This window comes from Sciurus carolinensis, chromosome 5 (genome assembly GCF_902686445.1).
Source record: "Sciurus carolinensis chromosome 5, mSciCar1.2, whole genome shotgun sequence".
NCBI lineage: Eukaryota > Metazoa > Chordata > Mammalia > Rodentia > Sciuridae > Sciurus > Sciurus carolinensis.
This window is the reverse complement of record NC_062217.1, coordinates 170415579-170428617: the sequence shown is the minus strand read 5'-3', so window position 1 is coordinate 170428617 and position 13039 is coordinate 170415579. Positions and strand designations below refer to the sequence as shown.

The 13039-nt window shown below is 47.0% G+C and overlaps 1 protein-coding gene across 1 annotated transcript; it reads left to right on the top strand.

Moving 5' to 3' along the window:
* The first annotated feature begins 2206 nt into the window (after nt 1-2206).
* Nucleotides 2207-12781, top strand: Tex36 (testis expressed 36). Its single transcript, XM_047554216.1, has 4 exons — nt 2207-2257; nt 7154-7285; nt 7930-8010; nt 12071-12781. Exons 1-4 carry the CDS (start codon nt 2207-2209, stop codon nt 12284-12286), a joined length of 480 nt encoding a protein of 159 aa, XP_047410172.1. The 3' UTR covers nt 12287-12781.
* The last annotated feature ends 258 nt before the right edge of the window (nt 12782-13039 follow it).

Here is a 13039-nt window from a genome sequence, read left to right as displayed (position 1 = left end):
GACGGCAGGCTTCCTCCTCTTCTGCTATGCTGGCTAACTGACTAACATTGCTGTAAGGAATGAAGTCAGGCTTATCCCTGTCAGGATTCCAGGAAATTCAAATTCAAGGTTAGGGAGCACCCCTTGGGTCGGCAGGGCTGCGGCCTGTCCTTTGATGTGCATGCGGTCTCTGTCTCTCCTGTGGTGGTGTCAGAGCTCCTAGCAGGACAGAGACCCCACCAGAACAAAGCCTATTTTGCCTTGACCCTGGGGTCAGGACCAGCTGTATCCTGGCCCCCACCAATGGAGCCAATAGCAAGGTGTGGTCCTGTGGCTTAAGCTGGGTCATATGAGAGGAAGTGCTGTGTGCAGCTGCCCCCTTACCTTTTGAGAGCTGGTGACAAGTGTGTGTCCTGGCCAGGGGTCAGGATTGGCCCAGTGTGAACATTGGAACCCCCGTCCCCACTTCCTCCTCTGTGCTACCTGGAATACAGATGTCACATCTGGCTGGGGCCACGAGGTAGCAGCTGTTCTCTGGGGATGGTGGAGAGGTGACAGGTGGGAGCCTCATCTCTGAGGACCCTGGTGGCACAGCCTGGACTCTCCCCCTGGACAGAGAGAATGAACATTGATTGTGTTTAAGCCCCTGTTATTTTGGGTTTCCTGTCCTGACTGAACTTGATCCTAAGCCACACACCAAATCTTGGCCAGGCTGGGGAACAACAGGACTCTGGTGCTGCTGCTGGGAGGGAGGGTTCCACCGTGGCCCTGGGGAGCAGGCAGCAGCGCCTTTCAAAGGTGAAGAAGGCTGCGTTAGATGCCCGTGGCGGAATCCCAGGAAGGCGTGTGACCGGGGTCAGCGTGGCCTGCCTGGGGCTGGCACAGTGGCTCCGAGCACCAGCAGAGCCTGCTGTGCCTCCTGCCGTCTCTCAAACATGTAGCTTGGCGTCCCGGCTGTAGCAGGGCTGTTGCACCCCTGGAGTCAGAGGCAGGAGCCCTCCTCAGACTGGTTGTCAGTACGGCAGAGGATAAGGTTCCATCTCACTTCCATGGCAACTCTTGTTGGAACCCAGGGAGAGGATCTGGGGGGTGAGGCTGGGGACATACTTTCTTAGCAAGAGAGCCAGACAGATGATCCTGTAGATGCTTACTCTACCTTCCCATGGGACAGCTGAGAGAATCTGTCAGACCGCAAAGGAGAAAGACAGAGAAACGGTAAGAAACAGAAGTGAGGTGGTACTTGTGTGTTCAGGTCCTGGGAGGAAGGCCAGGTTTCAGGCACAGCCTTTGTAGCCTGAGGGAGGCCAGGTGGTCCTTGGAAAGGCTCATGGGCTCTGGAACTACCCCACAACCTTGGTTTGACTTCCAGTGTCCCATCCATTTACTGTGTGACCCTCATTTCCCATTTATCGATGCTGAAATTTGTTATGGAAAACAAATAAAGGGACTGGGGTTGTGGCTCAGTGGTAGAGTGTTTGCCTAGCGTGTGTGAGGCACTGGGTTCGATCCTTAGCACCGCACATAAATAAATAAATCAAATAAAGGTATCGTGTCCATCTATGACATAAAACATTAAAAAAGAAAAGGAAAACACAGGGAAGTGTCTGTCTCCTTTAGCGCAGCTCCTGGCATATGATAATTATTCAGGAACGTTACTTCCTGTGCCTCCATGCTGTGCAGGCGAGAGAGAGCACGCATGAGAGTGTCCTAAGCTAAAGCTTAACTGGGACACAGGGACAGCCAGGGAAGGAGACAGTAGCAGGCATGGGATCTGGCACAGAAGTGCTCCTGATGTGGACGGGTTGTCCTCTCCCCAGGATTATAACTAAGAGGTTAGATGGGGGTTATTATGGGGATGTCAACTCAAATATTATCGGTTCCAGGATTTTGAGGTGCAAAATGTTCTCCATTACTCCAAGATTACCTTGTCCTCCCCTTTTGACCTCTCCCTGGGACTCCCCCGCTGGGACCTGGTAGCTCTCTGATTGGTACTTTGGGGAACCTCAGCTGCAAGGAACCAGAGACAGGAATCCTCAGGGGCTTCAAAGACTGGCCCACCCATTGTGATGGTGGCTCCATGACAACAATGGCACCCGGGCTTCCCCTCCCGGCAGAGGCTGAGGACTAACGTCCAGGAAGAGGAGGGGTGTGGCTCCCCACCAGCGTGGAGCTTCTGGGACCCCGGGAGGTGGGGGTGCCAACCTCGCCCCTTCAGCTTCTGGAGAGAATGCCCAAAGGCAGACGCTTCAACCCCCCACTAGACAAGGACGGAACATGGGTAAGAGAGATGGCGCCCTCCGGACACTTCTTGTGCCACCCGCTATAGTCGAGGGCACAGAGGACTGCAGAGCCCCTTCCGCTAACGCAGCCTGAGCTTTGACAAGCTCCTTCCACTGGCCTCAATCCCTTCTGTGAAGTGGGAGTCTCTGCATTCATAGGAAAGTTGAAATAACGCGTGTAGACTTCCTGGCATGCGGGGACCGCGTGGCTGCCCGCTAGGCAGCCGGCTCTGGTTGTCTCTGCTTCCTAGAGCTTAAGCTTCATGGGGCTGGGACCTTGGTCTTTTTTGCTCACTGATGTTTCCCCAAAGCCTGGAACGTGATCTAATGCACAAGACACACTTGGTAAGCATTGTTGAAGGAGCTAACATGATACTAGACACCTAAACAAATTCCGTCCTCTGGGAATTCCCTCAGGCCCACCCTAGGAAGCCAGCAGAGTTCAAGAATGCACGTCCACCCCTCTCTGTCATCGGGAAACCTTCCCTTCCCAGCTTTGTGCATGGCCTTAGGCCCCTCCCCACTTTTTAAATGTTGCTCAGGCTGTTCCCAAACCCCTGGGTTCAAGGCAACCTGCCAGCAGGACCCCTCTGTCCAGGGGGGTGTATGCCCTTCCAGCACCTTCAGGAAACCTCCTGTGTGTGGCTAGTGCTGTGGACCCTGGCTTCTCTTTTTGGCTCTTTGATGTGTGCATTCCAGGTCTGACAGGTATTTCCCCTTTCTGATTTCCACAGCTCACTCACAAAAGGAAGTTTAAGGGGAATCCCGGCAGCAGAGGGTTGTCCTGGTCCTCCCCAACACTCACGGGAGAGGCAAAACCCGAGGAAAAGCTTGGCTGACTTCTTTCAGAGCAGCAATATGCAGAAAACGGTTACATTTTTGTTTGTTTGTTTAAAGCAGAAAAGAAAAATAGAAAGACCTTGGCAAATTTGGGTCCATAGTCTTTAAAAAACTGATTGCAGCCAGTTAGATATAACCTTGAACTGAGACTAATGGTCTAATCTGTTTCTTTACCTGTAAAATGGGAGCGTGGTGTACCACGGTAGGGTTAATGAAATGATGTGTTCAGAAGTGCTCAGGGTAAGGCTGGGGCCCAGCTCGCACAAGGCCCTGGGTTTCAACCCCAGCAACACACACACACACACACACACACACACACACACACACACACATACACACACACTGCATACCCTGTTTCATTTCACTGACATTGGAAGTAATATATGGAAAATATACAAAATAAAATAAGTAGAAATAAAATTAAAATATATAGTCAATCTAAATGTAGGTTAGAATAAGAGACTGAGATTGGGAAGAAATTGAGCTTTAAATGGGAAATAGTGTCAACTATATAATACTAATTTCCTGTGAAGAGAAAAATACAAAAAGCTTCTACTTTTCTATCACTTACATATCATTTAAGATTATGTTTGCCTGAATAAAAAGCTACTATAGTGTCTTATCAGGGAGAGTTTCTATTTCTCAAGTAACAATACAATCCCGAAGCAGGGGTGCAGGGATGCAGGGCTGAGAAACTGTCCCCGAGTCCTCAGAGGCCCACGTTCTCCTTGGCCTTGTGTTCTGCTGTCCTTAGTGCAGGGCTGTTCCAAGGCGCCTGGCAGTAAGGCTGTCCTTTCTGCTTTCCCAGGAGCTGGACCCTGCAGACACTTGCCTCTGGCTCACTGGGTCACATGGCTGTGAGAGAGTCTAGGGAGGTGTTTCCTAAATAACCACACTGTCATTTCAAATGGAGCCAAGAGAAAGCAAGAATCCACATTTCATTTCATTCTCTAGTCAAGAGCCCAGGAATGCAGCCTAGTGCCCGGGTTTTAGGTGGAAGGTCACTCTCCCCCAGGGTTTGACTTGAGTCTTTGGCATGAGTCCTTTCTGCTGTCAGCACCTAAGAGTATAAAAAGAATATTGCTGATCAGGAAGTTTCCCAAAGTAACTTGTAGACGAGTTGAGAAAATTAAAGAAATTGTTGGCTTTGAGTCAGCAGCGGCCCATTTGGGAGGACAGTAATTGCCACATTAGAGGTGACAGTCATTTTGCAGTTGACCTTGCTGGTTGTAATCTGGCTGTCGTCGCATAGCAAAGGCTTTTTCCACATACTTTCACTTTCCTATTTAATATTTCAGTCATTGAGTGATTGAATGCAGCAAAAATTTCACCGCCAACTAGTTAAAAAGCTATATTTCACGGTTACAATATCTAACAGAAGGGTTTATTTCACAGCTATCATGTTATAGCCATTAAATATATATGTTAAAAGAGTGAAATTAAAATGCTAGAGCCATTTTTTTTTTATAGCGATTTAGTCCACAGACTTGCAGAATACAAATGAACTCAAGTCAGTTGTCATTTACAGGGAGAGAGCAATCATTCCTGATGTCAGAACAGGCGGCCCCAACCTCCCCCAGTGGGGTGGGGCTCAGTCAGACCTGAGGGAGGGCAAAGGGAAGGTGGCAAACCTGGAGCCCCTTTGTATTAACTGCATTCACCTTCAAAAATATTTGAAATATAGAACACGGAATGAGCTAGAAACATACGCATGTGAGTTGACTGGAAGTCTTCTAGTGTCTATTGTTAAATGGCAAAAGCAAGATGCCATCTGATCTGTAAAGCAGTAGAACTCTCAATGTGTACACGCGTTTGTGATCACATGAGGGCTCAGTACCACCATGGGGTGCAGTTGGAGTGAAGAGAGTGGGCAGAAGTACTAATATATAAAAGTACCAACACATGAAAAGGTATCCACAGCTTTTGGAAGTCAGACTGATAAAATAATTATCCACAATATCATGTCATGTACTGTATCATATCATATCATGTCAGGTCATCCATGCACATAGATGCACATTTGTGTAGGATCATGAAGGGGTGGTCTTCACAGAGTTAAGGGGAAAGGGTCATAGGAGTTCAGGGGTGTTTTATTTTCCATGTTTTTCTTTATCGTTTGAGTTTTGAAAACTGGGAGTATGTATTAGATTTCTCAATGGAAACAAATACATTTATTTTTTTGATGAAAAAAGACAATGTAATACACACAAGTTAGTTAGGAAACACTTAAATGATGCACAGTGGTGGTCAGTGGAGAGGAAGTTGCCCCTTCCCTGGGGCCCTTCCTCAGAGGACCCGGTGGCCAGTCCCCTGTGTGTACTCTGGAGAGTCTGAGCACAGAGAGGCACAGACAGGCATAGTCCCCTTGACACCCATTTCCCCTCCCCTCACCCACAGGCAGCCATTAAATGTGTTCAGTGGGAATTCTTCTCTTTCCATGTGTTCTTGTCAACCAGTATGTGGTTTTGTGTTTGCGGATAGTCGACTCACATCAATGGTGATGGCTGGTATATCTCATTCTATGTCTTTATTCCTCCCACTCTGCCCTGCATTTAAAAGATGTACCCATTGCCTTGTGTCCTCTAGAGACTTACTTCTTGTGGCTGCAGAGAACATGCCCCCTCTCACATACATAACACTTGTAACATATCATTGGACCTTTTTACACAAATGTAACCTACTGAACACACCCTTGTGCAGACATTCATCACATCCTCCTGAATATACACTTGTCTTGTGGCTTGAGAGGGTGGAAAGGGAATCACAGAGTTGGTCAATGTCATACTCCAACAGGGAAGAAAGGGGGACTGACCCAAGGCAATGGCCATGGGTTGGGGACAAGGAAGGGGACAGCTGTGTGTGAATATAGGACCTGCTGACCTTTATAGAGCACTATCTGGTACCTGAGTTTTCTCCTTTAACCAAATCTACCCTGTTGAGTCGGCACTATTATTCCCACTTCACAGATAACGAAGCGGAGACCTGGAGAGTTCTCTCTACATAGCAGGAGGGAGAGAGCTGGCCTCACGCAGGCCCTCTGAGTCTGTAGCCCGGGCCCCAGCCACTGTGGACGCTTCCTCTTCCCTTTGTGGGAATTCCCGCCTAGTGTTGAGTCTCCTCTTTTGCTGACTTTGGTTTCCATTTGTTTTCTTCTCCTAGAGATCCCTCCATGAAAGTTCATTTTTTGGGGGGTGGCTTTTAAGAGGTGCCATTCAAATAAAACTAGAGTGAGCTACTGGTGTACCCAGTGCTGATCATGCTTGCCTTCAGGAAAGAAGGACCATTGCTCCAGCTGCCAAGACCACCTTAGGACCCCATGACCAAAGAGCCTGCTTCCTCAAGGTCACCCGGGAATCAATCCAAGCCCACAAAGGCCAGGGCCCCTTTGCCCCAACTCAAGGCAACTTTGAAGGACCGACCTGTGCCCAGAACTTCCCAGAGTGTCAGCTGAGGCCCTAGTTAGGACAATCTTGCTCTGCCCCTTTCTTCCTGTTGTAGGAAGAGCTGAGGGCAACTCCAAATAACCTTCCTTGTCCTATTTTTCCTTCATTTCCTCCTCCTCCTCTTTCCCTCCTTGACTTCTCCTGTCCTCTGCTGCCTCACACCACCGTGAGAGTCGCTGTCCTCCCCCTCACCTTCCCCCCAGGTCCACCTCATGCCTGCGTGGCCGGAGGTCGGCCCATCCCTCTGATGGGCTCCTACATGGGAGCTCCCTGGGCAGTGGAGTCTAGAGAGCCTGTTTCAGTCTGCAGTCTCCCAGTGTGCAGGTGCTTGCTCCAGAGTCCACGTCTCCTCACCAGACCATGGAAACATTCCCAGGCTCCCACACGGCAGGGTCGCCCCTGCAGCCTGAGACAACCACAGGGATGGACCTGGGCCATTTCAATTTTTTTTTTTTTGTCTTGGATAAAATACTTGAGAATTACCAAATTATCCCATTTCCACTGCATGCCAGAAGCACCCAAGCTGCACTTTAATCACTTCACGGAGGAGACCCTGAACCTTGGTTACTGTCATAGGGTCCAGTTCTAAACAGGGTGCGTGCTGATTTCCAGTTCCCTCATGTTGGACTAACACAGAAGACTCCAGAATCCATCACAAGTGCTACTTTGAAAGAGCCTCATTATCCACATTCATCTGGGCGAGTGGAGGGGAAGCTGCCGCCCATATACAAAGTCCGGGAGAAGGTGAGTCGGGCTGCAGCCGCAAGCTGTGACTCTTGAGGGACAGCCCCTTAGCATTCTGGCCAGGCAGTTCTGCCTTGCAAGAAACTCGCTCAGTGACCACTTCCTGCTGGGTCCTTGTGCCAGGCTGGGTATTCTGTCAAAGCGGCTGCCTCCTGGTCCACAGTGAGCCCGGCTCCTCCAGAGTCATCTCAGGTGGTGCTCTTGGTTCATTGGCCCCCACTCTGCCTCCCTGGCCAGCTCAGGAGCAACTCAGGGGCGCTGTGGTGGCATGGGGAGGGGCTGGCACGGTGCTAGGCCACCAGGCCAGGGTTCTGGTCTTCTGGGATCCTTACTGGTTAAAGAAGCTGGCCCATGTGACCGCAGTTCCTTTTCAGCTTTTATTCTGTGAACCTGTACCCAAAGAAGGTGTTTGGAAAGAGGATTTTTCTGATTTTCAGAAAATTGGCAATAAGGTTGATTTTCAGATCCCTGACATGCCCCCCACCCCCCACGTTCCCGTGCCCTCCACGTTCCTGAGCCCTTGCTGCTGGCTGGGGCGGGTCTAGTAGTCTCCCTGAGACGCTGTGCCCTGTGGGCCCTCTTCCTGTCATAATCTAGTGTTACAGGGCCCCGGAGTTCTGACAGTGCCTTTTCACCTCCTCCAGGAAGCAGCGAAGAACAGCTTCCCCTTCTCTGTGCACGACAATCGCCACAGTTTTGAGAACTCTGGATACTACCTCGACTCCGTGAGTATTTCTTTCCAAATGACTGATAACACAGGGAGTGACCTCAGGGCTCTTGATTTTCACAGGCCTGTGGGGGGACACGACTGATCCCAAAACCGAACAAGGTCCAAACAGAGTGGGGTCTTAAAGAAGACTCAGAACAGGTTGCAGGAAACACCTCTGGGAACTCTCAAGTGGCCAGTAGCTTTCCGAGGCTGCACCAGCCTTCTGTCCTGTTAATGTGCCTGTCCTGCTTCTCAAAGTGCCCTTCCCTTGGGAGCTTTCTTGTGCCGATCTGTCCTGGGAAGGAGGGGTGTGCGTGTCTCTGGGCGGCAGAGCTAGGCTCTCCAGGAGGGAGGAGCGAACAGAACAGAAGGAAGGACTTCGGAACACACGGAGTTGTTTTTTTCTCTAAAGGTGGTGAGTTCCCCGTCACTGGTGAACTTAAAGCTGGCTAGCACTTGTTAGTGGTGGTTAACTGCACTGTGTGACAGGAATATAGAGCAAGTTGCATATGTGATTTTAAGTTTTCTTGTAGCTATAGTAAGTAAAGAGAAACATGAAGTTAATGTTTTCCTACTTAAGATGGTTTGATTTACAAGTTTTTCAACTTTATGGGGGTTCAAGAGTAATGGGCGTTCAGTAGGAACCGTACATAAATTTTGAACTTTGCTCTTCTCCCAGGTGTCAATATGTGGTACCACACTCTCTTGTGAAGCCTGACAGTAGCATGCAGCCACAGCTCGCAGGCAGTCACCCAATCACCAGGGAAACTCCCGGCCATGACAGTGTGTGGTAGTGCTGAGCTAGGTCAGCTGGAGGCTTGCTGCTTCAGAGGCTCTTTTTTTTTTGGTACTGGAGACTGAACCCAGGAGTGCTTAACTACTGAGCCACATCCCCAGCCCTTTTTATTTTTAATTTCGAGACAGGGTCTTGATAAGTTGCTGAGGTTGGTCTTGAACTTGTGATCCTTCTGCTTCAGTTTCCCATATTGCTGGGATTACAGGCATGCCTACACCGCACCCAGCCTACATGCATTTTCTACTTATTTTCAACTTCCGACAGGTTTATCAGAATATATGTCAAGGAGAATTTGCACATTTTATTTAACACAATATTTTCCCCAAATTACCAATTCAATATGTAATCAATATAAACAAATTTTTAATAATATATCAATTAATTAATCCAATCTGTCTTTAAAATCCAGTTTATATTTTACATACCCAATTCCAAGTGCTCAGTAGCTACTGCGGTATGCCTGTGTCCTGTTGCCTTTTGGAATAAGTTTTACTACATTTTCCTTTTCTGCTTGAGAATTAATCTATTCAAACATTCTACCTCCTTTTGTGTAGATTTTGCTGATGTATTTGACTGAATTTTATATAATTCATTTCAATTTAGTGGTATACTATCTCTTAAAATACTATTATTTTAGAAATTTTTTCAGTTGTAATTTTTGGTTAATACATTTATGAAAACCATGAATGTTCTTCAGAGTATTGCTTTGGCTACATCTCAAAGTTCCTTCTAATTAAGTTATCATTATGTGCTTCTAAATAGTCTATGATTTAATTTTTAATTTCCTTTTTAACTAAAAAATATAAGAGTATTTTGAATTTTCTACATGGTTAGAGTTTTGTCAGACCATCTAACAAAGTTGCTGTATGTTGCTGCTACCTAGTTTTATGGGCAATAATAAGTTTATAGAGCACAATCTGTGATTTTGAATTTTTTCAATTATAGAAATTATCTTTGTGAGTAATTTTAAAGTGTTTTTTTTTTTATCAGTGTTTAAAATAGTATAATTTCCCCTTTTAGTTACAAAGTTCTTTATTAATTCATGACTTGTTATTGAAATCTTTCTTGTTCTGTTTTCGGTTTGATCTGCCAGTTTCTGTCTCTAGAATTATCCTTGAATTTCTAAACAGCTTTGGTTTTGTCTGACCCCGTCTTTCAGCCTAAGATCCTCCTGGGCTCATGGCATCCTTCGCCCACCCACCTGCGTGCAGGCACCTCTGAGGGGCCTCAGTGCCCCGGCCTGGGCTCCACCTGTCCGCAGGGTACCCATGCCTGTTATCTGTGTTAGGCTGCACGCCTTTGTCTTCATCATTTTCAGTGAGATTGCTTTGGGTTTATCTTCTGTTATACATAGTATATAGCAGAGCTTTTTACGGCATCCAAGAATTTTTGTTTCTTCATATAAGAATCTAACCCATTCACATTATGTCGATGGTTTGTGTTTTTGGTTTTGTTTCTGTCCTCTCTCGTGTTTCTTGTTTATCAGGGCAGGTCTCCATTCTTTCTTTTTTTCCCCCCTCTTCTGATTTTGCTAGGTTGAACTTATTTGCTCCCTTTGATTTCTGTTGCTTTTCTATAGTAGTTGCCTTCAAGTACACATGTTTAATAAACATAATAATATCATATTATTCTGATTATAGAAACAGTTATCTCTAGCTCTCCCCCAAGGATAAGGCAGGTCTTTGAGTGCTTATCCTTGCACGTCCCTTCCTGGAGCTGTTGGTGGCTCTGGCTGGCCTCTCTGGCTCCTGGAGATGGAAGCACAGACCTGGTTTCCCCAGGGAGGGCCAACCTGCAATTTCAGTTGTAGAGTCATTCTCTCTCTCTCTCTCTCTCCCTCTCTTGTTCTTTTTCCTCTTCCTCCTCTTCCTTCCTCCTCCTCCTTCCTCTTCTTCCTTTCCTCCTCCTCCTCCTCCTCCTCCTTCTCCTTCTCCTTCTTTCTCATTACTTCTTGCAACCTCCCTTCCTTCCTTTCTGTGAATTCTTACTCAAGTTCAAGCACAAATGTTCTCACCAATTACTTAGACTTGATGGCAGGTTTTCCTTGCTGCTCTTCCCCTTTCTCTTTGTCTTTCCTACTGTATCTTTTTCATTTTGCTGGTGTGTCCAGCACCTTGTTTGTCCCTCCAGAGTCACTTGCCCCCTGCTCCCTGCTGCCCTGGCCCACAGGCTGGTCTGTGGACTACATCAGAGCCATTGCACGGCCCCTGCAGGTCCCTCACACCTCGTCCCTCGGTGTTCACAGGGACTGGTTCTGAGACCCCCAAGGCTACAATCACCAGCATGCTTGAGTCCCTTATGTAAATGGTATAGTATCTACATACAACCTCGGCAACACTCCCGTGCACTATAAATCATCTCTAGATTAATTATAGTACTTCAAACAATGTAAACGCAGGGTCAGTAATTGTTGTATTGTTTAGGGAATAATGACACAAAAATTCTGTACACGTCTAACACAGATGCAATTTAAAAAATATTTTCAATCCACAGTCAGAGAATTGGAGGTTGGTCGCTTCCATCCAAGGTCGTAGAACTCAAGAATATAGGTGGCCACCTGCTGTCCCTTTAGAAGCTCGGCTCGGATGGTCTGAGTTTAGCTGTGCCACCATTTCACTCTGCAAACCTGACTGCTGCTGGCCACTGCGAACTGAGCCCCTCACTGGACTGACGCGAAGTCTGGGTGATCTAGTGGCCACCTCCTCTTGGTCCTTTGTGTTAACATAGGGTTTTCTTTCACCTACTTGTGATAAAAGCAAATGTACAACTTTGAGTTCACCGTAATTTTCAGGTTCCCATGTCTGGTGCCACAAATTAACAAGCAAGCCTGTAGGCAGAGACAAAGGTTCTGCTTCCTTCCAGGGAACCCCCGGGTTGGGAAGGAATTCAGCCTCCCATCTTCTTTGAGAAAGACGCATCTGTCCTGCAGCATGATGGGGAGGCAGCCAGGGAAAGGATCCGCAGGAGTCACTGGCGTTCAAAGAACCGCCGAGGTCCCTGGGACTTGAGGCTGGTTACCAGGCATTGCTGGCTGGTCTTGCTCTGGTTTTGCCTTCCGTGTCTCTGAAAGTCCAGTCCCCTTGGTAGTACGGGAAAGCGTGAGAACAATAATGAGACGCTACCAGGCTGTTGTGGGTTTATGGTGTTCAGCAGGCTGGCATAGGGGACCTCTTGGCACGGGTACATTTCAACATAACACATCATGTAGCTGGTTTCATTGCAAATCTCGAAACTACGCGATCTTGAATGTTTCCTCTCTGATCTTACCATTCTTCCCCAGGGTTTCGGACGTAAGAAGATTCCCCCAGATAAAAGGCAACACGTTTCTAGAAATTTCAATCTCTGGGCATGTGACTATGTTCCATCTTGTGTTGATGGCTTTTCAAATAACCGAATATCCTATGTCTACCAGGAGGCCGTGACGAGCCCAAACTTCAGACGCTTTCCAAGACGATATAATGAGCTATGGAGCTGTTTCACATTTATTTCCCGGTGAAACTACACAGAGTTTTTGATAAAGAAACCAAAAGACAAATTCCCAATTGGCAAAAATGCAGCCCTTCTACGGGAGCCCCGATCCTCCCAGAAGACTCATGAAGAGTTTTGTGATGTTACTTTTTAACCAGGCATTCTGAAAGCATGTGCCTTCTGATCCAATGTTACCCTTCGGTCTTTGAAATACTTTCATAGTTTTTAATAAGTTGGAAAACATTCAGATCCTTATAAAGTAAGATATGTGCAGCTATATACACGTGTAAATAAACATTTAAAATTGTCACATTTACTTTTGGGGGAGCTTAAGAAATTACACACTTCCTATATGGTCATGTTTTAATTTTGTAATTTCAAACAATGCAGAGGAAGCAAAAGACTTCCGATTCCACCACATCTCCAGCCCTTGTCCCCCAAGTCAGCCAGACACTGGTTTTTATTCCATGTCTTTGCACATGTATGTGCATGTGTAACATTGGAACATGAACTTTGTCTCATGATATCCACCATATAATAACTTCCTTTTGATAGTTAATTATGTATCTTGGCATTCTTGTTATGTCACTATAAATAGAGTGATTATTTATTTGCCATATGGAATTAAACACAGGGATGGCTTTTACTTCTGAGATACGTTTTCAGACCACCTTTTTAAATTTTATTTTGGGTCAGGTTCTGGCTGAGTCGTCCTGGCTGGTCTCGAACTTGTGATCCTCTTGCCTCAGCCTCCCGAGTAGCTGGAATTACAGGTGTGGCC